The sequence below is a fragment of the Falco naumanni genome, chromosome 4, assembly GCF_017639655.2.
Source record: "Falco naumanni isolate bFalNau1 chromosome 4, bFalNau1.pat, whole genome shotgun sequence".
Taxonomy (NCBI): Eukaryota; Metazoa; Chordata; class Aves; order Falconiformes; family Falconidae; genus Falco; species Falco naumanni.
In genome coordinates, this window is record NC_054057.1 from 97,055,729 (window position 1) to 97,082,535 (window position 26,807).

General features: G+C 38.3%; 1 protein-coding gene across 3 annotated transcripts in view; it reads right to left on the bottom strand.

Moving 5' to 3' along the window:
• Nucleotides 1-26,807, bottom strand: part of ATXN7 (ataxin 7) — an 89,678-nt gene that overhangs the window by 32,531 nt on the left and 30,340 nt on the right. For 2 of the 3 annotated variants that reach the window (XM_040589812.1, XM_040589811.1), the window contains one exon: nt 7,298-7,402. The exons of the other annotated variant lie outside the window; for it this stretch is intronic. In XM_040589812.1, coding sequence (XP_040445746.1) covers nt 7,298-7,402 — 105 coding nt within the window. The remainder of the gene's footprint in view (nt 1-7,297; nt 7,403-26,807) is intronic. 3 annotated transcript variants of the gene reach the window in all.

Below are 26,807 nucleotides of genomic sequence, written 5' to 3' on the forward strand. Positions count from 1 at the left end.
CTGCGTGCTCACGGCCTGCCCTAGCAATGCGTGCCACCTCCTCTGGCTAGGCTCCAGCCTGAAGGAGTGGCTTAGGCATTAGAAAGAGCCCTTTTAGCTGGGAAGGAAACCTTTCCAAGGATGTGGAACACATAAGCTGATGCAGAACGGCCTTCCCTGAACTTGCAGAAAATCTGAAACGATGGTTATGAGAGCTGTGTTCTGCTCCACGTACCGTTTCATCATTCAGAATGAGTTCTGAATGATGAAACTTAATATTGACTTTTAGATCTGTGAACTCTCTCGCTGTCAGTAATTTTTAATTGTAGACCTGATTCAACTGTCCCAGCTGGCTTCTTCCAAAGTGAAGCTGTAGTCAAACACACTCAACAGCTACTTTTTATTAGAACTACTTGTTCTCTCCAGATCTTTCTCCAATCTATTGATCAACATACTTTCTCCCTCTTGCTGAACAACTGTTTCTGTAAGTGACAGTGAATGCGGCACTGCTTTCTCTTTTTCCCCAGAGACAAATATCTTTGTTTTTCTTCCTTTCCACTTGTTCTTCCCCTGTCAATGTTTACCTTGAAAAGGGAGCAGTCAGTCCTAGTTTCCAAATACCTAGCAACGAGATCACTACAAAGGAGCAGTTTTTATGGAACCCTTGTATAATTTTGTTATGTTAGACTTGGTTTAAATTATCATTTTAGTAAGAATAGAATAATAAAATAAAAATTCACTCTTCAGCCAGTAAGAAGCCATAAGGATTTCTGCATGTAGGTCTTCTGCTATGGCAGAACAGCATGAAATTCGATTCATGCAAACCAAGGGTAAGAAAAGCCAAAAGCACACCCAAAGCACTTCAAGTTTATAGTGTTGTGGCACACACAGCGCTGCAGAGGTAGAATAACGTGAGTTACATGGCAAGCAGTAAACTGAACAACGAATTTCTTTAAATCTGAAGCTGAACAGCACCTTTTTTGTTAGCTGATACCTAAAACTGCTTCAAGTCTTCTACCAGAGCTTGACAAATCCACGTACCCACAAAAACAGGAGGAAGTTTTACTACAAAACTGCCATCAACTTCTCAGACAGACTCCCTATGCTTTCATGTAATAAACAAAGACAACAGCCATTACGCTTACAGAAATACCCTTCCGCACATGAACCGTCTGTGATGTTACAATTAACCACAGCACCTAACTTCACTGCTCCTTAAAATCTACATGGCACATTCGGTATTCAGCTTTGGGGTACACATTTCAAAGCCTGAAATATATTTACAGAGTTTCTTTCCAGGTGGTAATACTTCATTATTTAATGATGCATCATTTAAAAATAACTAAATCAGCCAAAACTTTTTTTTTTTTTTTTTCTCTGAAACTAATCCTGTGCTGACCTCTGAGCCCATTTCCTTCTGGGAATACGCCAAGATGATTCTTGCAAAAGCTACAGAATTTCACAAATCTCTGCCAAGAAATTAAACTAGTTGTTTCTGGACCCAGAGACTAAGATCCCACTGCTGGAATCTGGACTGTATGAACTACTGTGAGAGGACTGTGTATTTAAACAGAAGCTGCTGAAGCTGCCAACGATAATTTGTTAAATCATATACATTAACTCAAGCCATAATATGCCAAATGCCACCTGTGCACGTTTGGCAATATGCTTGGCAGATTACTTCAGCACATCTGTGACACACCACATAATATTCAAGTTTTATTTTGGTTATTAGACTACTAGAGAAGATTACTGATACCCAAGAAAATTCTTACGATTTATATAAAATGTTTTCACCTGCTTTAAAAAGACATTAGCGAACGGTGGACACTTAATTACTGAAACAAATTGTTTGCTGCCAAAAGTATGCAGGCCATAAAGAAGGCTTATCCCTCCAAAACGTGGATGAGCTGAGACTATCTTCTAGGAGGAAGAACCCCACCCTCAAATACACCGACCCCCCACCCCACCCCACAAAAACCACCCCCAACCAAGCAACAAATCCTTAGGTCCAATGGCTTTGGAACAAGATTCAGTACATTCTTTTCTTATCTGCTTCAAATGCTGCCTTGTGCAGGCACTTTATCTTTGACTTTGTAATCCATTCTAAACACCCTATTCCATTCTAAACAAGCAACATCAGTGCAACTTCTGATGTCTGACTTTTCAGAACAACTAGCTGCCACCAAATTTGAGGTAACAGAAAGAGGGTAGGACAAATTTCTATTCAATTCGTATTAAGTCAGAAGAACTGAAATATGTGGTTCTGCAGGGACTTTAATACTTAAATTACATATGATATAAACTCCGAAATACAACATCATATTGGCAGGGATAGTTAACACATCATTTTTCCAAATTAAAATCACAAGCATCACACCTTCTCTCCAAATCCAAGCACTGAACACCACCACCAAAAAACCCTTACGACAAGCCAAAGTAGCAAACCTAACTAAAGGTGGGTGTGGGAACTGGCTGAGGAAGGAGGGAGTACAGTTATACAATTAGACAAAGGAGATTCATGAGAGACCCTTACACTGACTTGCAGGATGGTCCCAAGTAAGTACTGCAAATGAACATTTCAGAGGACCTGCCCTCTGAGTCTCTCCAGGTTGAGTATAAGGTTGTGTGATGACATTCTCTGTTCCAATCTCACAACCTCCTAGAAGTCACAAAAGGCGGGCAAATCTGTATTATTGCCCTGTTTCTGAATCCTACGCTTCAGGTTTAAACATGCACTGATGGGAAACTGAAGTGTGCGATTCCCCACCAGCTCACACAGCAGCAGCAAGCAGAGCTCACAGTAGTTACTCACCTTTGCCACTGCATGCCAAACCCAGGGAAGTTAATCAAAACACTAGACATAGCTTTTTAATGACTCAACAGCCCAACACACCATCATCATCTCTTTCCAACATGTATATTAATGGTTTTCACAATCACTACATGACTCAGACACTCGCAGTTTAAGTTTTACAGGTAGCCTTCATTATTACAGCTGAGAGTTTATCTCTGCTTTGTATTTACAGAAACCAAGGTGCAGAGGAAAAACTCCTCTGCAAAAAAGACTAGGAAAAATTCAAAGGAAGAAACCTCACATCTGTACACCGATGCTGCTGCCACACTGCTGAGCCATCTCCTCTCTCTGACCCACAAAGCAGCCCAGACAGTGCAGAGAAGCAGCCCTCCTCAGACAGGAGGCCGATAACCCACAGGGAGATGCGATAAGCCCACGGGATGGCTGAAATACCAATGAAAGGTCACATGGGCCAAAACCCACATCACTTCAGGGTTTCCACGAACAAGCTGAAACAACTGTCACAATGGCTTCCTCAAAGAGCAACCTTTCGGTGCAGCATGAGAACCATACCTAGCACGGTTTTGTGGGAAGGAGAGAGGAAATAAAAGGACACAGGCACATCCTGCTCTCTTGAGGAGTGTGACAGTTAGCAATTTGACAGACAGCAAAGTAATTTTTCTGTAATAATTTATATATTAAGAGAGGGAACTGCAGGGACTTAAGAAATATACCTGATTTAAATACAGAGGGAGAGTCTCTGTGGCACGAAGTTGGAGAGGCTGGCACACAATCATCCAGTGTAAAGAAATACTCCAGGCCAGAGAAAAATACTGTGTTTTCTCAGAACGGGTCACTGTGATAAGCAATCTCAGGTGCTCCACCCACAAGACTGAATGCCTGAACATTTCACCTTTTTTCCGTCTTTCACCTCTGAATTGATCTTGAGCCATCCAAGGAAAACACTGATACCATGCAAGCATAATCACTCAAAAAGCATCACCAAGAATACTAGCAATAAGAGACTTAAACCCTCTGTTCTGTCAGATCTCAGCTGCTCCATTTGTGGGGCTGGACAAGCAGTTTGTCTTGCAACAACTCCCCCTTGGCTGACTAGCCTGCTCTTGCCCCACCAGATCCCTGCCATCACTGCCACCCTAGGCCAAGTGGGTAAAGCCATTTGAGTGTTCTGACAGTCAGCTGCTGCACACAAGCTAGAAGGAATACCACAAGCAGATTTCAGATATCTCATTATACTGGATTGTTTTTAAAAACTAACCTACATGTGGTGTTCTGCATACCAGATATGTCTCCGAATTTTAGAAATCAGCAGTAGTATATACATCAACAGTTAAGAATACATTTTTTAAATGGCAATTCACACTCCAAATGCACGCTTAGATTGCCTCAGAAAGCTGTATTTAATTTTGAGTTAGTATCCCTTCTAGACAAACGCATGAAATATAGAAGTATCAGTCCCACGCAAAAATCTGTGATTTGTACCAATGAAGTATTTTACTAAAAAGGTCAGATATTCTGATAAATAAGGTTACATTGAAATTATTTCTGACTACTTGTAGTCCAGGGAAAAAAGCCAGCATATGTCCTGCAATGCCCTTTCAGCCTACCTAGTTAAGTAGTTTATCACAAGTATGCTTTGGAAGAAATTAATTAGCTCACATTAGGTTTAGCTAATAGTTTGTTTAGCCTTCCTTTGACAAAAGTGACATTTTAAAAGAGTATATTCTAATACTAGAGAAAACAAAATCCCACATGACAAGTTTCAAAGAACACCAAGTACAAGCAACACATACCATCAGAAGGTGTAGAATATGTTAAGAAATTAATATTTCTTTGGTAACAATTAAAAATAACAGATCCTAAGAACATCACAAAAAGGTACAGCTTCACTGATGCACTGCAATTTTTCAGAACTTGTTCAAGTAACTTCTCCTGTATCAATCCCTGAAATAATGCCACAAATAAAAGATGTAATGCTGGGCAAACTGATTGTGATGAATCCAAAGAGTGTTTTACTTTCTTGTTATCACGATAGCATACTTTTTGTTTTAAAAGAACTATATGTTTTGAAGACTTCAGCAATTTCCTTCTCCTGAAGTACACAGTGTTAAAAAGCCCCCACCATTGCCTGGTAATCAATCACCTGCCATATTTATCAGCTTTCACATTCAGTTTGCTAAAACGAGGGACAACTGTATTAGGATTTCAAGAATGTGAAGGCTGATAAAAAGCAGTGAGAGCTAGTGCTACATAAAATCACCAAGTCAGCCTTCTTACCTTTCTGAGGCTATTAGTTTGGCGAACTAAGGTCCTTTTAATGACGTTCACCCCACCCAAGCCTGTTTTTCTCATCAGAATGACCCCGCCTGCTTCCTCTGCACGCTGCAGCCCTTGCTGAGCGTCTTCATTGTTCAGAATGGGCTTAAGAAATACTAAGAATAACCTCATCATTTCCATCCCCTCCATCTACATCTTTCTCAAAATATGAATCTGTCACTAATGTAAGGTTTACATTTGAGAAAGTTTCATGTTTAGAGATCACGCTCCTACAACGTGATGCAGAATAGGAACATTATTTTAGTTTGGCTTTTTGTTGGTTTTTTTTTAACATAATTTTCCATACCTTCATTTTGTGCTTCCCCCTTCACTCTGCCCATTTTAAATTGCAAGCACTGCTTACAGAAGAGTTTGAATTAACTTCACATAACAAGTTTAACACCGGTACAAGCAGCATTACAACACCCCGTGTTTTCATGTCCATGGTCAAAAGGCAATGGTGTACCTATTCAGTTCTTGAACTGCTTCTTCAATCTGTCCATAAGGCTGTCATGCCAACAACTACACTACTGGATTCTACAGTACATATACCTGTTTGACAGACAGTATTTGGAGATCACCTGCACATTTCAGAAAGACAACCCAAAGCATCTGCAGATATCCATAGCTCTCCATCACTGCCAACCTGAACCACTTCCATATTACTGACCTCAAGATGGAAGATTCAATATGCCAACACTCAGAACTGGGTACCATCCAGTCCTCCCCCATAAATTTATTTTTAACTGTCAGAATCAATTTGATGTGATATTTTAGAAGGACTTACTGTACATCCCAAACTGATGTTCAGTGACAGGTGAGGAATCACACTGGCAAGGGGTGGACTTGTTCCTGGCTAATACAAAGTCTTACAACAACCAGAGTAAGAAATGCTGATACCCTTTTCTTCTGGCTCCATACAGCTCTGGAGTCCACAAAATGTAGGGTGTTTTTTTTTTTTTTTTTAAAAAAAATCATTAGTACTGCCATCCACAGCATAACTAATAAGAATTATGTCACAAAACCCATTCAGATTCTCCTGCAAGTCACACTCTGACAGAACCGCAGAGTCCAGCCGCAAGGGTAGGGGTATAATCCATAAGGCATTATAACACAAAAACAAACAAGCAAGATCTGGAAAGGATAAGAAGTTCACCCTCTGCGCAGCATAGGAAGACCCTTTCCCAGTCTCAAGAAAGCAGCAGAAGCAAGTGTATCTTTTCTTGCCAAAGGGCTGGATTATTTAAGATGCAAGAAAAGTTATCCCTTGTTTTCAACACTGGAAGAGGCTTCCCTGCCCATATCCAGCATCTCCTATGCTTTTAAACACTGAGGCAATCAGTAGATGCACTGGCCTAGAAAAAACACGTACAGATAGGCACACACAGGAGGAGGGAGGAGGAGTTCAGGAAATGCTCTGTCCATCTCCTTTTATTAGCACTCAGTCAGAAAACATCTCCTGAATTTCTCAAGAAACAAAAGGCTGAATACCAAAAAACTCCTATCCAAATATTGGCATGAAATTGTTTGAAGTTAATTTCTAGTCTTGAGAGGAGTGTGAAAAAAAGAACTGCCAACCTCCCCCGGGGTTAGGTTTGTAGGAAGTAACTGAGCACATGAACTTGCACAGCACTTCACATTTTCTCAGTCCTCTATAAACACTGGCTAACACCAACCAACACAACAAGAGCTTCCTAGCATAGTTTATATACAAAACCATTTGACCAGTAAAACAAATATAAATTGATACTTCTGAAAATAAATAAGCTTACTGGCCATTGGAAACATACTATGTTTTACAACAAAATTTGTAAGTTTAGCTTTTAGCTCCAGTCCACAGTTCACACTGTAACAGAACCTGTGTAAAAATAATTTGTATAAATATACAAGAAATGACAGACACAGACACACTACACATACTGTCTGTGAAATACACTATATATATATGTCATTTCAAATTTGAACCATATGTATGCAGCACTTCAAAAAGGCATAAAAAATTAAAAGGAACAAGATCTTGACATAACTGCATTACAATGTATATAAAATGATTAAACACAGGTTATGTTCTTTGACATTATTTATAATGTAATGATCTATGCACCATCAATTTAAAAAAAAAATTGCCAGGCTTAATCCTGATTTAACCTCACCCTTAATTATTAAAAATAGTTAAGCACTTACCATAATGTGATTGAAATGCCTGTGGTTTTACGACCTGATTACAGTGGTTACACATCACCAAATAGAAATCATCATGAGCCGGGCAAAGACCAAATATTGGCATATCTAAAAACAAAAAGACAAAATGGCATCTCTCAGCTGCTGACAATTATTGAAAAACAGTTTAATTACAGAGCCATGACACTAGTGTTGAATCATAATTTTAATACATTTGTATCAAATTTGAAAATGAGGAAAAAAAGCATATAATGCAATAGATAATTTTGTGCTGTAGCATTACAAAAGCAAAAATCTTCCTACAAAGATAAATGCAAAATGAGCGATTACTTGTAGAAAACATCTATTAGAAAACTGATTTAGGACTGATTATCTTACACCAGATGCAAGAATGTAATAAAAAAAACTGACTTCAAATGACAAACACAATGTAAGAGGGATGTTTTATGTATTCTGAAAGGGGGCTGGATTTTATTCCTATTTCATTAAATGAAATAAAAAATGAACTTTATTTTCTATTTAATTTTTTTAAACCATTTTAAACACACACTCATTTACCAGGCAGTATTACATGCCTAATGGTTTTATTTGTTTAACAGTGCATTATAGTCCAGCCATCTGCTGCCAGAGATCTGTGTAACAGCTATATAAGAGAGAGGAACAGAGATAACAGTATGTCAGAGCATGTGTGGATTTCAGAGATAACACACATACTTGCAGGCGTTTACTAATAAAATCGGTTTCTACAATTTTGTTTTTAAGAATACAGTTTCTTAAGAATATAGTTTTGTAATTAAAACTGCATTCAGAGTCTACTAAAACATTGAATACAACATTTACTACACAACTTACAGGTATATTACATTTACATAACTAAAAATGTTACTCATTAAAAGACCAAAAAAAATAGGAAACTGACAACATAGTATAAATTTATTATTGCCAAGCATGCGGCTAATGGTTTAAAGGTTTAAAACCGACTTAGGAAAATTTACTTTCTTTAAAAAAAAAATACTCAAGTGATAGATTTATCTTAACAGCAACTTAGAAATTAAGTTAAACTTATTTACTACTGTGCTAGAACTGACCCCAGAGTTTTGTTTTAAAGCTACTATATTTGCCTATGTGTGTTTTTAACAACATCCATATTTTTGCCCATTGATGGAACACCACTTATGAAATAAATCAGGTGGACTGCATTTTAAGAGTGGATGTGCTGTACCGCGAGGTAACCAGTGGCAGAATGACGCTGTCAGCCCTGTAGAGCCCTACGGACTCCACTTTGTTCCTGGCAGACAAAAGAACGTATCCACACCAAATGGCTTCCAGAATTAAGGGCTCCCTTTGTAGTACTTTCACTGTAAGAATTTAATTACTTTTCTTTAAAAAATAAGGTCTATTCCAGATTTCCAAAACACCTTACCAGTGAAACATTAAAGTTAAGCAATAACAGCTTATTAATAACCTGCAATAACAGCTGCGACTGGATTTTGTAGTTGGACGCAAATACAGTAACGATGGACATCTGACGTGGCTGTGATAGATCAGAGCTACGCTCGTTGAAGTCACAGGCACCTTTTTGCAACCAAGGTCACATTAAATAAATAATTAATCTGATTTGCTCTTCATTAAGTAGACACTTGCTTATTTATGATATTTATAAATAAAAAAGGTATTAAGACCTCAGGCATACCTAACACTGCAAACTAGGCAAAATTAGTAAATATATGCGGGGGAGGGAATCAGATAGGAATAATAAACTTCTATTTTCCAATACCTACTTTCTCTGATGTAATATTAAGCTAGGTAAGGAAAACCAAAAAGCATAAACTTAAACGTCACTACTAGTGTTTCATTCAGGAGCTCTTCGGGCATGCCTGCATAAAAAAAGCTTCCACATGGCAAGCAAATACTCCAGGGTGACTTGCATTGGACTGCTAATACACCATGATGAATGGGACAATAACAATGCGCACTATCTGCTATTTACATTGTTAATAGTGCATGGACAGGCTACTACTGTAGAATGTCTAACGAACTATAAATCCACACCTTGTAACCTGCTCTCATAACTGTACCTTTCAGACAACACTGGATTCGCAGACTTTACACCAGCTTGCACAGAACAGAGGGGAGAAATCGCTGACATGAGAAAAGGATTGCCTGCTTCTGTGTCTCTTGCAAGATAAAGCACTCCTTGACACTAGTCTGAGACATCATGCTCATTCTATTTAAGTACCCTTTTATGAATATTTGCTGGCAATACAGTGCTGCAATTTTAAACAAGCGAAACAAACTGGCAGAAACTGATGTAAACAAAAATGTTTTCTTATTTCAGTGTAGGCATCACAAGTAACCCGAGTAATTTACGAGTGTCCTTTGCACTGTGAAGCACATCTTCAGAGTTTCAAAATCAAAGCTCCAAGTGACAGAAAGTAATGGCAAAATACTAGGAAATACACAAACTCATGAAGAACCACTCTAAGAGTAAAACCACTTGACACAGAAAAAAGGATTTGCTGCACACCCAAAATCACAACCCTGATTTCAAAGGAAGTCACACACAAAACTCTAGCCAGATCACACAAATCAATATAAATGATCTTCTACCCCACAGTACTTACAATAGAGCAGCATCTAAATGTAACCAGCAAGAGTGAAGGTTAGAGCCCTAAATGCAATGCCTTCTGTTTTCTCATATGAGGTAAACTAAACTATAGCTTTTTTATTATCAAACCATTTATTTAAAATAGATACAATCAAACCCTTTTGTTAGAGAAACCCATAGGGCCCCAAATGACACTGGAACCTGAGTACGCTGAGCACTGCAGAAACACGAGATGGGCCACAGGCAAGATCCCAGTGTGCAAAAAGTAGTATCAGTACTTCAGAGACTTGAACATTAGTTGTAACAACAGGTTTGAAATTGTAAGGAGGCTGATCCAACCAACGTCAGTTAAGACAACTGGAAGAGACCTGAATGCACACTTCCCAACCCAGGAGCCTCAGTGTTAGGCAGGTAAGGTCCCACGCGTTTAAGGTGTTTCACTGTCATTTTAGTTGAGCAGAGCAAAAGCAGGTTTCAGGGAGATCTTATTTCTGTTCCTGTGCTCCAGTGGGGCAAACACTTATGTGGCACTCTTATGGGAATGACAAATCAGAGCACGCAAGTGGTTAGAAAATAATATACAGAATAGTTTAACAAAACTTATGTAAGAAGTACGTACCAAGAGTAGAAGACGGACGCCTAATTTCTCTGTCTCCCCCTCAACCACTTATGAAACTTCACAAGTCTGGCAGTTGATATTCTAAAGTCTAATCCTTTATACCTATTTCATTTAATGACATGTAAATTCTGTATTTAAAAGTCTAATGAAGTTTATAGTATTTCACCAGTGTCATTTCAAATGCACTAAGTTTAAAGATTACTTTCTGAAATACTTCACTGTAGATATACAGCCGTGCCTCACAAGGAAAAGCCTAGCAACCGTGATTCATATGTTCCTCTTTCAAAGCTGGACTCGTTTAACTCTCTCCATCTGGGAATGTTTTTCAAGGTCAAACTAAAAAATTAAACCAAGACCTCAAACTTCCCAATTATTTTTCCATAAATGCAATATTTATACAGTATCAACATACAAATACTGTTATAGGAGCTGCTAGTTACATTAATTCTATTAATGCCATCAAGAACTTCATTTACCTCCATAATATGAAACCTCTGAACACAGTGACCTCCAGAATTCACTTCTCCTTTCAAATGTAACTTTGTTACAGTGATTTTTAAAAGGTAGCTTTAAACCATACGTTGCTGTACTCTTCAGCAAGACTAGAACAAACCCCTGCCATAGGCAATTCTGAGGCTTCACTGCATTATTTGTTGAGCATATAATAAAGGAAATGCTGCTTCTTTGGAAAAGACCAATATAGCATCTTTTCTAATAACAAAAGGAAAAACCATAATGGACAGTCCGGTAAGCCAAACATCAAGTAACATGAGGCTTAGCATGTCTACACTAAAAAACTTTAACTAAGCTGCCATCTCCTCTTCTCCAGAGGGATGCAAAAGCCACATAAACGATCTAGTATTTCTTTCTTAGTATTTCCAGCATTCTCTTTCAGGACAGCTACACTACAGAAATTCATGCTCGTGGTCGTTAAAAAGTAACAGTGTCTGTGTACTCTCAGTGCTATTACTTAACGTCACAGGCAACAGAACAAATAAAACAGGCTAAAAACCTTGCAGTTAGAGAACAGGTCGGCAGTTTGCATTTATCAAGCCCTAGATTCAGTGACTACCGCAGCTCTAACGCATGTTTTTATTGGATTATTTTTTTAATTCCCAAAAATTAACAGATTTTCTAAAAACCTTGTTGTCCCTTTCAGACTGGGACCATTGCACCATCCATCTACCCTAGCATCTAGTAAGACAACATCCCTTCTAGAAATCAAATTAAATAACATCAAAAAAAGCGAGGTCAACATCTTCTCCAGGACAGCGAACTGTTGAGGAAGAGGGTAAAAGGAGCCCTAATCTGGGCTGTTTGCAGAGACCAGAACAAAAGTTTCCTATTTTGCAGAAGTCTGCTCACTACGACGGACAAGAAGAGGAGAGTGAAAACTGAAACAGAGGAAGAGAAAGCAAAACTAGCAAGGCCAGAAGTGAGAAGGCAAAGAACAAACTATTAAAGCTAGGGCAAAGGAACAAAAGTTTGATCAAAAAAGTGACAAGAATACATAAAAGTAGTGCAGAAATATTTTTTAAGCCAGAACACTGCTAACACTCACTTCTTCCCTATCCATGCCCAGCATCAGCTTATTGAGATTATTTTTAAAATTCTGAGTCTGATTCATCAGAAATATCTATGCACTTCTTGCCATTTAGTGTAATTTGACAATGTACACTTCATGCTGATGCCCAGTGTGAACAGTAAAATATTTTGACTACAATGATCCTCACGACATCGCATAACACCAAACCAACCTGATTATACTTCCAGAATACTTTTAATCACTATAGTTAATATTAGATGTATAAAAACATGATACCCTAGACTACTAACTTCATACTCACAACAGATAACTTCCTATTATCTTCACAACTCCCCAAACATGGAATTTATTTTTCTTTCTACTGGGGCCTGATCCAAATCCATCCTAAGTAAACGTACCAACTTTTTATCAATTCACTAGGCTTTCCATTAAGACATCAGGGAACTGTTTTGAAGGTACTATATAAGGAACTTGTAAATATATCCCATTATTTTGAAATGTTGCCTAATCTGGATTGTTTGAACTATTTATTTCATGGACCAAGTTCAAATAAGGTCCACAACAGCTATGTTGGACAGATTTGCTCCATGCTAACTGTGTTTTCTCATTAGAAGATAATTAGTCTTGATCACATTAAGGTGAAAAAAAACAAAACATGAGTACACCTTGCTTTAACTTAACCAGTAGATCTTCTCTAAAGGAATGCTTTTATCAGAACTTTTCTTTAAGATAACATAACTAGCATCTGAACAAGTTTCAAAAAGGGGAGGAAACAACACAGCTGCAGTAACTTTAGTTCACATTTTGAAGGAAAAGGAGTTTTGAGCCACCTCCTGTAATTTGCTTATAACACTTGTCTCAGGTACTGTCAGATCCTGTTAAGGTAATAAAAATATTTCTATTGTTATGCCCTTTTTGGTTGTGGAGAACACGAATGTCATTTTAATATCTGAAAGCAGACAAAGCCTCCCAAATTACTATATTTAAGAGCTTGTGATCTGGGGGAAGAGGCATGAGGAAGGAGAAGGAAGGTGACTAACCAGCACTGAGGACCACATGAAACAGCCCGCACCAAACCCAGGCAGATTTCAGTCAGAAAGCTGAGCTTGGTTACAACCAGACCAACAGCTTATAGTCAGCCCCAAAAGCTAAAATTCTGCCAAGAAATCTGCACACCAGGCAAGTGCTGCTGGATCTACTGCTGACGTTAGCTGTCAATAACAAGTAATCTTCAGGTGCAAGGAGGATCTCAGATATAAGCCTGAGGCAGCAAGCTTTCAGCACAAACAGCACCACAAAGTATCTGAACTTAGTTATCTTAAGTAAAGTTCCCATCAATTCCAAGTCATATAGTCCCCTTACTTAAATCGCCTTTTTCTAAAAATATTCATACCAATTAAAGTTGGCATCTCAAAACTTGCCTTTTATATAAAAATACTTCACTTTCTGCAAATAAAATACTATTTTCTACACAATATTTTTCCAAAGTATTTTCTAGAAACACTCAAGTGCTTATCATTCACGAACACACATGTTGTTTTGTATACTTATCAATGCTTATATGAAATTAAACTACTGGCAAATTTTCTACTATGCAAGATGATAATAAAAAAATAATACTGCTAAACTGATACTGTGAACAAAATAACTAGAACCATGTAATATTCAGAGTGCTTTGTTTACACAACTTTTAATCCAAAATAGGAGATTCTAACATACATAAACTTGAAGGTTTTCTGCAAAATTTCAAGTAATGAGCACTTACGTATTTATTAATAGAACACAAGTATTTTATGAACCATATGGGCAAGCATAAAAATTAGTGCCTGCGAAAAACATATGCATAATCAAAGAAACCAAACATAAACTGATCAAATTTACATACAGAAACAGGGATTTTTTAAATCCCATAAGGAGTTATGTCCCATACTGTTTGTGCTCATGTTGCCTCAGATACGAAAAAAACCTTTTAATACAAAATAAAGCAAAACAAATGGACATTCCCATACCCAAGCTGTGTCATTTAGGTTCAGAGGGAAGAATTGCTGAAGTATTTTCTGCAAGGTTACCTATTTTTTAAATTCCTTGCCAAGTCCACTCTGTACATTAAGTACCTTACAAGTTTTGCACATACAGCTTTGAGAGCCCAGCTATTTGAGCAGGCATTTGAAAGGCACAGCTCTCCTTGGGTTCTGAGCACAAGTGCATGAACTTTGTTTCACCGTGCAGTTGCTGATTGATCAGATGAAGGAAGGACCAGCTGAAGGCTTTATTTCATGTTTTTACTGCATTTTCCACTTTGGCAAATATAGCCATTACACAGCATTTTAATTAAGTCCTAAGAATACCCAAACCTCAAAGTTTTGGCTTAGAGACATGACTTTCACTTCAAGACCAAAAAGCCCCACAGTCTAGTTTAACTAGGCACAGGAGCTGCATTACGAGATTTGATCACTGTCATAAATCTTTACTAGAGCTAGAAGGCTTTATCTCTAAAAGCAGAGTCCTCTCTGTCCAGTTTCCTTGCGAAACTCAAGACAGCTACAGTTCTGCAGTGTTTACTTTGCTTTCCCAAATTTAAGACAAAATCTTGCCCAGCGAAACCTGAAAGAGTAAAGGAAGACCTACCTCTCCTGGCTTGTGTTTCCCATGGGTTCAGCCATTCTGCATCTCCAAAACCCCATGCCCTGCACTGTGCCCTCCAGCTTCGCCTCCAGCAGCAAAAAGGTCTGCCACATGCTGCAGGCAGTAACAGTCCTCCACGGCAAATCCAAACACCAGTCTTTTGCTACGAGCACACAATCACTGGAATTCTCCCACTGCCTTTCCTTCCTCTCTCCACGAGGATGCAGAACGCAACACTGACAGTCACTACGTCTCCTCCCTAAAATTTAACAGTCTCGGGAAATTTCTATATCATGCCCACCCATAAAAACTGAGCAGCAGATACTAAAGAGAAGTGTGTCATGCACACGTGCACCTGCTGCCTAGCATGCAGCTGGGAGTTCTAATTTTAGGCTCCCAAGATTTGAATGTTCCTGTAATTTTATATAAACACATATTAAAGCAGACATCTAAGTAGACATTTTTGTATACCAATTCATTTACACACAACCTCTTGGAAAATTAACACAAACATATGTCAAATTGTTCATTCAAAACAATTAAACAGCTTTTCTAAGTTTACTATACAGAACAATGCAAAATTTCACTGAGCAAGTTTACAGAAGATTGTCTGTAGAAAGATTAATAAATTTCTCAGTGAAACACAAGCATTTCTCAGTGAAACATAAAGCTTTTCAGCAGCTGAAGTCTCTCCCCACACCTTGTATTGCTATACCACGTTTTCATCAGCAATTTGAAGTCAGTCATCTGCAAAAACTATTTCCATTTACTCATTAATGAGTTTTCAGAGGTGAAGATATTTTAAATTTCTCCAGCCAATTTGTATAATATTATAAAAATGCTAAACATACAATTTTGAGTGAAGATTTCTTACATGACAAGTCATGCATTATTTTTAGGTGATGTGATCTCACTGTGCCACTGCTGTATTTTAGGGAAGCCAACAAATTATTATTATTATTTATGGGTTTGTGTCAAAAAAAATACCCTATTTGTTACATAACCAATCCTAAAATAGCTTAAGGAACCCTCAAAGTTGAGTTTAACTTTGCAATTCTGACACAAAAGTTAATAGAATTCAGGAAATAGAGTTTACACAGTAAAATTAAAAGATAGGCTTATTTAATATGAAAATGTACACAAAAACACTTCAGTTATCACGCAGAAAACAGGATCTAAGCAAGGAAAAATGTTCTGGATAAGCAACTCGTCACAAATAATCTCAATTAAAATTAAATACATCTTCCATAGATTAGTCTAAATTCTATTTTAAGTCATATACCCTAAAGCACGCTACCATTATTAATTGTTTTAACATCAGTAGGTTTGGTATTTTTCTCCTCTTTCACACAGCACACTGTGTACTTTGCAGCCGCTGTACTTTTGTAGTAGGAAAAAGGAAGTTTGTTTTATTTAAACCTAAACTCACAGTTTACATAAAACTGCTCATTGCAGCAGAAGTATTTTGATACATCGTGACTGGAAATGGTGAACATATTCCAAGCTCCTCACCCTCTTCCATCGCCTATCTAGACATGCTTTTGAGGAAAAAAATTTGGCGTGCATGTTTTTTGCCATCTTTCCCTACGTCACTGGCCGTATCACAGCAACGCAACTGGGTACTGGTATCTTGCCACCCAGTAACTGAGGAACTAAGAGTGGTAACAACCATTCACTTAGATTTACACATTTTCTTACTGAGAAGTGGAAGAATCCAGTGTACCCATAACTATGTCTTTTGTGACAGGAAAAAGCAACAAAATTTAGTAACAATAAACCACATTATTTTCCCTGCTACACAGGACACACATAGTGCTCGTCTTTTAGCCTCTTCCACCCTCTTCCCTGCTGACCACCACACCAACTCCTGTGTGACAGCAGCATGGCATTATTCTCTAGTTGTGCAAAGAGGATGCACCTTTGCTCAGGAATGCACTGCATACATTTTACATCATGAACCTGATACCTGAGGAGACAAATCAGCATATGCTAAAAAAACCAAAACAAAACCAAACAACAACATAAATCTTAAGGAAAATAATACAGATGACCTGTCAACTGAATTCTATTTCAGTATTTTCTTTTATTAGGCAACCCAACTACCTAAAACCACCCCACCCCTGCCACTCCCATTCTCCATGCATTGGAACATCCACTTCAAAAATAAAGACTGTTTCAGTCATGTCCAATATAGCTAAAGGGAAACTGATGCCTGTCGATTTTCACATACCAACTTACATTTCCGCACCCCCTCAATTTGGCAGGCACTATTAGTTTCTGCATTAAAATTCACTTCCTTTACAGATTTACTAGCAGTTGATTTGATATTATAAATAAAAAATTTTTAAAAACCCAACAAGTTGCACAGCAACAGGCATATAAATGTACTATAGTGGGAAAAAAAAACCAACAGTACTGTGATATGTAATAAGATTAAAAGATAAAAGTGGAAAACAAACAATGTTTTCGTTATAGTGCAGTAAAAAAGCTAACCCACTTCTTATGTATTTGAACACACATGTAGTGACACAAAGTATTTTAAACGGGGCTATTGCATACCTTTCGATAAATGGATATGACTATTTCAATTATCTAGCTGAGGAATCAGTAAACCCTAAGTCTTCCCTTCTCACAATTTGTATATTCCAGTACATACAGCGCTAAAGGCAGAGCTTTCCTTCCGAGAGGAGATCTATCTGTTCAGAAATGTTAGGCTTTAACCAGTGCTAGTTGTCCTCCAACAGTTATATTAACTAAACGGGTAAGTGCTGAAGAAAATCAGGCTACTTGTTTACAGTGTAAAGGTCAGTAATTCCACTGATGGATCTTTGTGATACAACACAAACCCAGTTCAGCCTAAAATAATCTTTATGGAAGTGAAACATTTTTCTATTGTTATGGAATTTCAAATTCTTCTTTGAAGAAATTTAGGTTTTGCTTTTCCATATCATCACCATTTTAGAATAAGCCCATCCATCACTATCCTTATTTCAAGACGTATTACTTCACTGTTAAGAGTGATTTGCCTTATTTTAGAAGCCTTGCCTTCACAAAATTTTCCAGAATTCCATGTCCAAACATTACACATAAAATATATGATACGTGTTACAGAAGAATAAAAAAAAAAAAAGACAGACTCTGAAAACACTCAGTGAACAAATCTGTACTGGGTATTATTCTTCTGTATCTGGCACTAGATCTCTGCTACTGAAATAATCCATTTCACTCTTAAATAGAAACAGGTTGGGAAGGACTGCAACTTTTACTATTTTTAAATTTAGCTATATTCAAAAATGAAGATCACTTAGATCATATTATACATGCAGAAGATTTGAAAGGGCTTACATGCTTGAAAGTCATTTCTCTGCTTTTTCATGGTCTGGGCTTCTATAACACAACCAGAACACCAGCCCACTTGTGATGTACACAGAAGGTAATGCCTTCAGCAAAACAAATCAAAAGGAGAGAATTTTCTCAAACTACTTAATGTACTGACTTGGTCGGCTTGGTCCTACTCACATTTTTTACATACTCCTCTTCTCTAGTCCCTCTGCAGTTAACAGCACTCTTGTTACACTTGGGAAGAAGGTATATGGGTATGTATGAATGGACCTAAACACACAGGGGGAGATAAAGAATTCTCCCTTTTGTAGGCCAGCTAGGAAGCAAAATGCTCTACTCTTAGGAAAAAATACCAAATTGGGCATAAGTTTTAATTTTTAGACACCTCATGTCAAAAAAGGACATAAAAACAATAAACCTGATTATCCAAGCAGCAAGACAAAGTCATCCTTATGCAGATACAAGAAGATTGGACATATTCAGTGTATGACTGTGCAATGAGACACAGGCAAGTGGTGTCCTGCATCCCCACCCTGAGAACCCCACAGACCTCATGCAGTGGTCCCAATGCATCAAGTTACAAGACCAGGCCTGTTTGCAAAGGTCTGTAGAGATGTTATAGAAGATATATGGAGTCAGTATTAAGCAAGAGGCACAGCAAAGAATATATGGAGCTGTTATTTATTAAAAAAAAAAAAAAAAAAAAAGCATGGAAAAGAACATTTTGGAGCACTAGTTAACTGCCCCACATGGCTCAGGATGTCAATGGTACGTAAGATTAAATAGATAACAGAAAACTGAAAGGTGAACAGGATCCTTTGATATTATAACAAATTTGTGGAGTTTACCACCCTTCAGTACACTGACAACAAATAACGCATCCACCTTCCTAAAGCAAGCAAAAGATAACTGCTACAAACATATCTAGGATAACAAAACCATGGTTTACAACGGAAGCGGGTCCTTTGCCAGCACATGCGTGAATTTCGGGTCCTAGGCTGAGGTCTTCAGCTCCAACCCGCTCGGAGACTAGGGCAGCCTCTACTGGTGCCTATCCAGGGTAGGCAGGATGCCAAAGCCACTGCTGCCAAACTTGTTGAGCCAGTCTTGCCAGTGCTGGCCCACAATGCACCGCTTTGTGCTTGGAAATTGCTCAAAAGCTTTTGCTTCCAGCAAGAGTGCAGAGCACTTGGGGAAAGATGCCAAAGGAGTCCAAGAAAGGGTATCGCAGAGCCACCATAACAGCACGGACACCCTGAATGCTCCCATCAGATCGTGACATCACCCTGAATCACTGCGATGACGAACACCAAAACGCTTCCTGCGAAGCCTTGATCTCACAACACTACTCATAAGAGTGCAGGAAAACTCTTAGCATGATTAAATTATAAATAAAACTGCTGATGCTGCACGTTGTCATCACGTCTTCCCATTTCACAACAAAGAGCACCATCTACCCAGACTATGGTTTTGGTCCTTTCCCAGGACCAGGGGCCTTTCCTTCACATTGTTGTGGTTATCCATGACACCTCTCAATCCTGTCGGCAGGAGGACAGAGAACTGCAGTGTTGCACAGAGAACCCCTTCTGCATCCCAAGCAGTTTAAACAAACCTCAGATGAGACACTGACAGCACACTGAAGATTTTTCTTGTGTGCTCTATCCACTATGCAAATTAAAAATAGCACTCTTATCTCTGACGCTATCAAGCCAACACTTCAGATCATTAAATTCAGGCCACAAAAACAAGAGGAGAGACTTGCAAGTTTTATTCCAGCAAACGACATAGTGCTCTATGCCCCTACATTTCAGGGCACATGCTGACAGTCAGGCAGAACTAAAAAGAAATTTCCCAAGCAAGGGCTGATGCATTCTGGACTTCTCCAAGTACCTCACGGTAACAGCAGTGTTGAAAGAGCCAGGCAAAGCAAACCAAGTCAGCTGGCTATTAAAGCAGGTTCTACAGAAGGAACAACAGATAAGGAGAGGGCTCTGCCCAGCCTAGATACAAAACACAATCAAACCGTACCAGGTATAGTTCAGGTATCAGTACTTCCCCCGGAGTCCCATAATGCAACCAGTACTACAAGCCCTCCTTCAATCACTTAGCCACCAACCCCTGCCCCCCAAAAAAAACAACAGAAGGAGGGTATTTAGGACAAAACTTTGCAATCTATTATATCAGCACATATTACAGTAGCTTTGGTAGACAACACAGATACATTGAATTTGGCTCAGGTCTTCTCTGTAAATTACGAACTACAACATGGAACAGAAGTACCTTAACAAGCATGATTTCTAGACACTTGCTTTGAGTAACACACCTCACACAGAAATTAAAAACCGAATTGCTTTCTGAAATTGATCTTTAAGTACTTTATTGAAGTAAATGCTGCCTATAAGGAAATTCATTTAAGCTTTTCTTCTCATATACTTCCATTTAGTACCAGCAAGAGCAGGATGATTGCCATCTCTCTCAGCAGAGTGGAACAGATCTATTCAAACACAGATTCTGCATTTTTAAAAACAAATTATCTGAAGAAAACATGCTAAAACCCAAGATTATATTCCTTACAAACCAAAGCCCAGCAAAGCCTCCTACTTGTCAGAGCCAAGTTAAATTCCTTTAATACATTTCTAGAGTCATTCTAATTGAACAGGAATGAAACAATTTTAACATTTCCTGGGAAAAGTGGGAAAGTTTGTTATTTTGAAAGCTACTTTCCAAGTCATTTTACATAACTGTCTCAATAATCCAACACCCACTGTCTAACTATTGGGAATGCTTTTTGTCCCTTTCACATACCTATCAAAACTACAGCCGGTTAACCCAAATCTTTGCAGAGTTTCAAGCCTCTGGATATTCCACACTACTACAGATTCGTTCTGAAGGGATAAGAAGAATGTATGGTATGGCTCACATTTACATATACTGTATAGATGATGCTTCTTTCTCCTTTTGGCATAATTTGCAACAGCCCTCCAATAAGAGAAATAAATGATGCCATAACTCTTCCTCAGCAGAGTAACCCAGACTCAAATGGTATTTTCTCCAGTTCACAAGGTTACTGGGAAACACCTTGCAAGTCTCAGTCAAAGAAACTTTTGCTTTCTATTACTTGGCTTTCTGACATAGCTGATTACTGAAAATAATTTAAAAAAAAATACTCACCAGTATCTTAGATAATATAAGTAAGTTCTTACTTGCTGTTTCATTTTCACAATACACTGCTTCTAACTGATCCTGATTTACACTGCAGTTATTCACTGATACAGCTTTTCTAACACTCTTAAAGTGTTATTATATAAATATATAAATAACCAAGATACAAGATCTACTATGCTATTCAACCATGATAGGTAGCCAAGTAAAAATCAGATCAGATTCACTCTGAAAAGATACATGATCAAGCACGGTCCAGTGGATTCTAGGATTACTAGACTATATATGTGCTGCAAAATTCAGAATCTGCTTTAAGCAACCATCACCTTGTTTTGGAAACAACTTTAAAGTTAGAATGCAACTGTTGTTTCACAAATGTTTCACTCAGCAGAGATGGAGGAGCTGCTTAATCTAGCATTACTGGAAGGAAAAAAAAAAAAAAAAAAGATTGTAAAACCGCACCCCAAGTGTAAACTGATACAGATTTTCTTCTGTATTTTAGCCTGAAACAATAGCCAGAGGGTGTAATTTAGGCTACATACACCCTGACAAAGCAAGGCTACAATATCTAGGGACTGACAATTAAAATGTTTGCATAGCGAAGTATCTCTCTGCCTGCTGTCTGATCACAAGGTTGCAGTGAACACTGCTATCTCACCCATGCAAACTCTCCCACCTGCCGAGCCCCATAACCTGGTCCTGCATCCTCCTCTAGTCACAAGTAAAACCCTTGTTGACTTCAGTGGCTCGTGACAGGACCTCACATCCTCAGACACTACTTAATAAATAGCAGAACTCCATTTTCCCCACTGACATCATCTACTACGTCAACTATGCAGTCAATGAAAAAACCTGTACACAGAAAACAGAATTCATGAAGGGCAAAATACAACAGAATTTGACATTAAAGGAAAACAAACATCCAATTTACTGTGTATTCAGCATATTATCCACTTTTCAATTTCAACTCATTAAAGCTTCTACACTTCATTTTAATGCAAGCTGCTATAGGTCTTTAAGGCAACTAGATCAGCATGAAATTGTCCAACAAACTTTCCTGTAAATAAAATTGCAACAGCTCTAGATTTCAGACCAGAAGTGTACATCATGGCCTTACAGCATTAAAGCTGCTCCCCACTGCATTTTAACCTTCAGCTACTTTGTATACATTTCTTCAGTGCCAGTTGAGAAGACTGCATTTTCTATTACACTGCGAACAGGTGATGAAAGATGCAAGTCCTGCCCAGTCACAGAAAAGCAGACTAAGAACACTGTACATTTTCTGGCTGTTACAATCCCACCAGAAGAGAAGGGAGGCATAACCAGTTATCCCTTTCACCATTTATTGTCAATGAAGTTTGTTTATTGGCTACACTGAAGCTATCAAAAGTCAAAATCAGGGTGAGGGCAAGCCTGTAAATAAACAACCTTTCTCATGGGAAAACAGGTTACCACAAAACATTTTGTTCCACAGGGGCTGACAAGTAGTGTTTGTGTCTGACACACAAATAACTGAGCATTTGAGTATTTCTAATCTACTTGAGCCAATAACCTAGAATATTTACCATTACAGTGACCATTTCCAAAGCTAGCGATCATGACTCCAAGTGATGTGGGACCAGCTGCGTGTGCAGTTTACTTTGATGAATTCATACCCCGTAGTATCCGGAGCTACGATGAGTATCTGACTTACCATGAGACTCAGTCTGACAGCCATTGCACCACCAGCCCTGGCTCACAGCTGCACACAGCCTGCATAAGCAGGAAGAACTTTTGACTGTGCAAAGCCTTCTAGCAACAGGAACACCAACTACAATAAATCTGTTGCCTTCCATGACAACTGCTTTTACAGTCATGCTGCTCTGCCCCATTAAAATCTGAATTCCCTTTGCCAGATTTTAAACTTGCTGCTAAAAAGTTAAAGTGCAAGTACAAAGCTGTATGCATCTCTGTACTGTCACCTACACTCTAATAATGTCTAATGTTGAGTATCGTATATATGGGCAAACTCCACAGCAGTAGTGATTTTATTCATTAAAAGGGGAGAGAAACAATTTGTAAGCATCTAACAGGCTATTCAGAATACTTGATTACAAATAATTTATAATTATTTTTGAATGATGAAATCTTTTCTGTCCTGTAAGTGGTAAGAGATCACACATATCCCCAGCCAGCCTATGGCTGTAACTGCCGAAGGCCAGGCATAGTCAGAAAAGGTGTAAGAACTGTATGTATTTTCTTTAATAGATCCACTGCAATGGAAGAAATAGCTTTTAAAATAGTTACCTTGGAGAGAGTAATCTGCATCCTCTTAACCCAATTTATTTAGAAGGACCCTTCACTAACCCTTTTGTCTTTCCTGCTCTACTTAGATGATAGTGTTATCAAGTTGTGTGAAAGTCATTCCTACGTAATACTCATTTCATTGTTCTCTTACTGAGCATTTGTTGTTAAATATAGAATGGAAACTATACAAAATCAATATTTTATCAAGTATTATCGAGACATCACCTTTTCTGCATAGGGATAACCTAGCTAATCATACATACCACTTAAGAAGCCCTAGATAGCAGTGAATTCCTGACTGTTACATACATGTACAGACAACTATTTCAAAGGTTCTTATAAAAAAACTGAAACCAAAATCCTCACGTTACAGAGAGACTGAGGCAGTTTTGTGGCTGCAGTTCCAGTGAAAGTCCCCAAGGCCTTGCAATATCATGCTAATACTATGATAATATCTAAAACATGCGAAGTATCTTTAAAGCATAAAAGATGACACAGTTCTAACTTGCAGTCTAACATCACAATATTCTATTTATAACATGTGACTCATCTCACCAGAAATAATTAAATATTGTAAACAGAACTTGGATTTAAGGGGAAAAAATAACAAGAAGAGGGCCAGTCACTGCAGATAATCTCAAAAGTAGCTTGAAAAGCATGGAATTTGAAAGGATGCTATCTCATAAAATCTCTACAATTTTCTTAAACAGCTCAATGCACTTCTAAAGTCTCCTTGTAATTGTTTTATGATAACCAGTCCACAAATCCTTAAAATGCTTTGTGTAAATAGTCAATTAAAATGCAATGAAATGAAGAGGAGATTTATCTGATTATAGACTGTGAATAGCTATGCAGAATGTCAAAAAAGAAGCATGGCACTTTGTACTGCTACCTTAAAATATTTATTTCAGTCTATTAAAAATTCTCACAGTGTATTTGCAGGCAGTCAAGGACTATAGAGCCCTCTAAGCATCTTTGACATGATTTAACACAACAAAAATCAACTCAATTGAGCACCTCCCAAGGCTGAATAAAAACAAATTTAAATTTGAAATAAAATGCTGTCTCTTACTTGTATTTACAACTTAATATTGGAACAGAAGTTTCACCAATGCTTTAATTATTTATTGAATCTGCTGCTGCGAAAATTCTAGACTGTGGGTCTACATGATAAAAGATGCTTCTATCTAGTGAGCCCTCCTGACCCAGTCCTGGATTTCACTTTCAACCCTACCAGGCACAGGCTCAAGAAGAACAAGGGTTCACTGCATAGCTCTCAGTACCCTCACAGCTCTGGTAACTTCCATTAATAACAATTAATATAATCAAATCTCAAAGCTTCTGCTGAAGGCCCTAGAGGTTCATGCAGTCTCTTTCCCACCCCTCCAGCCCTTCCCAGACATATTAACTGTCCAAGACCAGAAGTTCAACTGTTACCAGGTGACACAATGCTGAACAGAAATTGCTCCCACTTGCTCTTCTGATAGACTCCGACGGTCAAAACCTTCTGGAGCATCTTTTGAAGGTGGCTACCAAAAACTGACCACCTGCATTCCCACATAAAATTCAACACTTCATTAAGACCAGTATAGTCTAAAAACTGTAAGACCGGTACCACGCTACATGACCACACAGCCAGCATCAATTCTGACCTGTGATACCTCCAAGCACCATCTAATGTATCAGTGACTACTGCCCAACTAACCTCAACCTACGATAAACCAAGTGCCTCCTCTGCATTTCCCTGCATGACCATCAAGAGGACCACCTCACCTGAAACAGCTCAGTTACATAAAGAAAGCAATCAGAAACTTCCTTGGGATTCCAAGAAGCACCAAGTACAAACCATCAGAACAAATCACTGGCAGACCATATGGATGCTGTTAAGGGTGGCAAAGACCTCTTTTTAGCCAAGATTCAACCATCTTGATCAATGGCAGTTGATCAAGTCAAGCTCAAGACCCAAACTACAAATGGTCTGTCCTTCTCCTTCTATACTTTGCTGCCAGTTAGCCATAAACTATGGTGGCAGTACTAGGGAAGTATCGGTAAGAGGCAGTACCAAGCGATTCTCCTCTCAAAGGATGTAACGCACACAAAAACAAACAAAAAAGGATGTGACACACACAAAAACAAACAAACAAAACCAAACACTGCAAGAAGCAAAAGTTCACTCTGTTGAAGCCTGTCAAAGTTACCATGAATGAACTCTACCCTTAAAAACACAGTTCTATTTAAAGATCATCTTCACAACAGTGACGGGCTAAAAAATCTTTTAACAGCAAACCATATTCAACACAGGTTAGCAAGAATCTCCTGAAAAATGAACTTGTTTGCCAAAATGTTTCAAGCACTGATCACAAAGTTTGATACTAAGAATAATTTTCTTGAGATGAAAAAGTATCAGATACTACACACACATCAACCTCCTTTTGAGACTTGCTGTATCTCCAAGATGAGCTGAGTGTATGCGATCACGCTGGATGCAACTGGTGGCACACGCTCCCAGTATCACACGAACAAGTTTAAAAGATACACTTCAGCAAAATTTCATTTTAAAATATAAGAAAAATGCACGAAGAGGACTAGATTTTCTGCCTCGCTGTTCTAGAATGCATTTACAGATTATAATGAAACATGTTATACTTGCCTCATCACAGCAAAAGCTGTGTGGCAGGGGAATCACACCTTTAGCTGGTTCACAAGATGCAAGTAATTAAGTGACTATATGCGCTAAAAGATTCTGTCATGTGAACTACACATAAAAATAACCGAAGTACAATTGCACTTAACGTGCTCTTACATTGACAGCATTGCTCACCACAAGAAGATTTCGGTGTATAAAGTCAATTTTAAAGGGTACTTTAAAGTAAAATTTTCCCATGATGATGGATGTCCTTTTCTCATTTCCATCTGCTGGCGATTTTCTGTACAAAAAGCCAGCCCAGTCCATTGGGCCCATACCTAATTTCTGCAGCTCTAACTCCTACATCAAAGCTCAGCATGGACTGTTACTGCCTCAAAAAGCAACATGCAGGAAAGCATCCAGCAAGTTTCTCACTTTGCTGAAGGTCTGCAAGGATCCCAGCAGGAATGAGACTGTGTATTATGGATTAGCAGAACAGAAAGCACGTAAAAGCAGTGAAAAAGAAACAGGGATGTACGAGACACAAAAATTGGGAGTTTGGGAAGCCAAATTTCAATTTCCAGTTCTTACTTTGATGTGAGCTTGGTTATGTCAAGGAGAGTTAGATACAGAAAAAAGTGTTTGGACAATGAACTAATTTTAGTTTCCTGATCCCTACGTAGAACTAGCATCACTGAC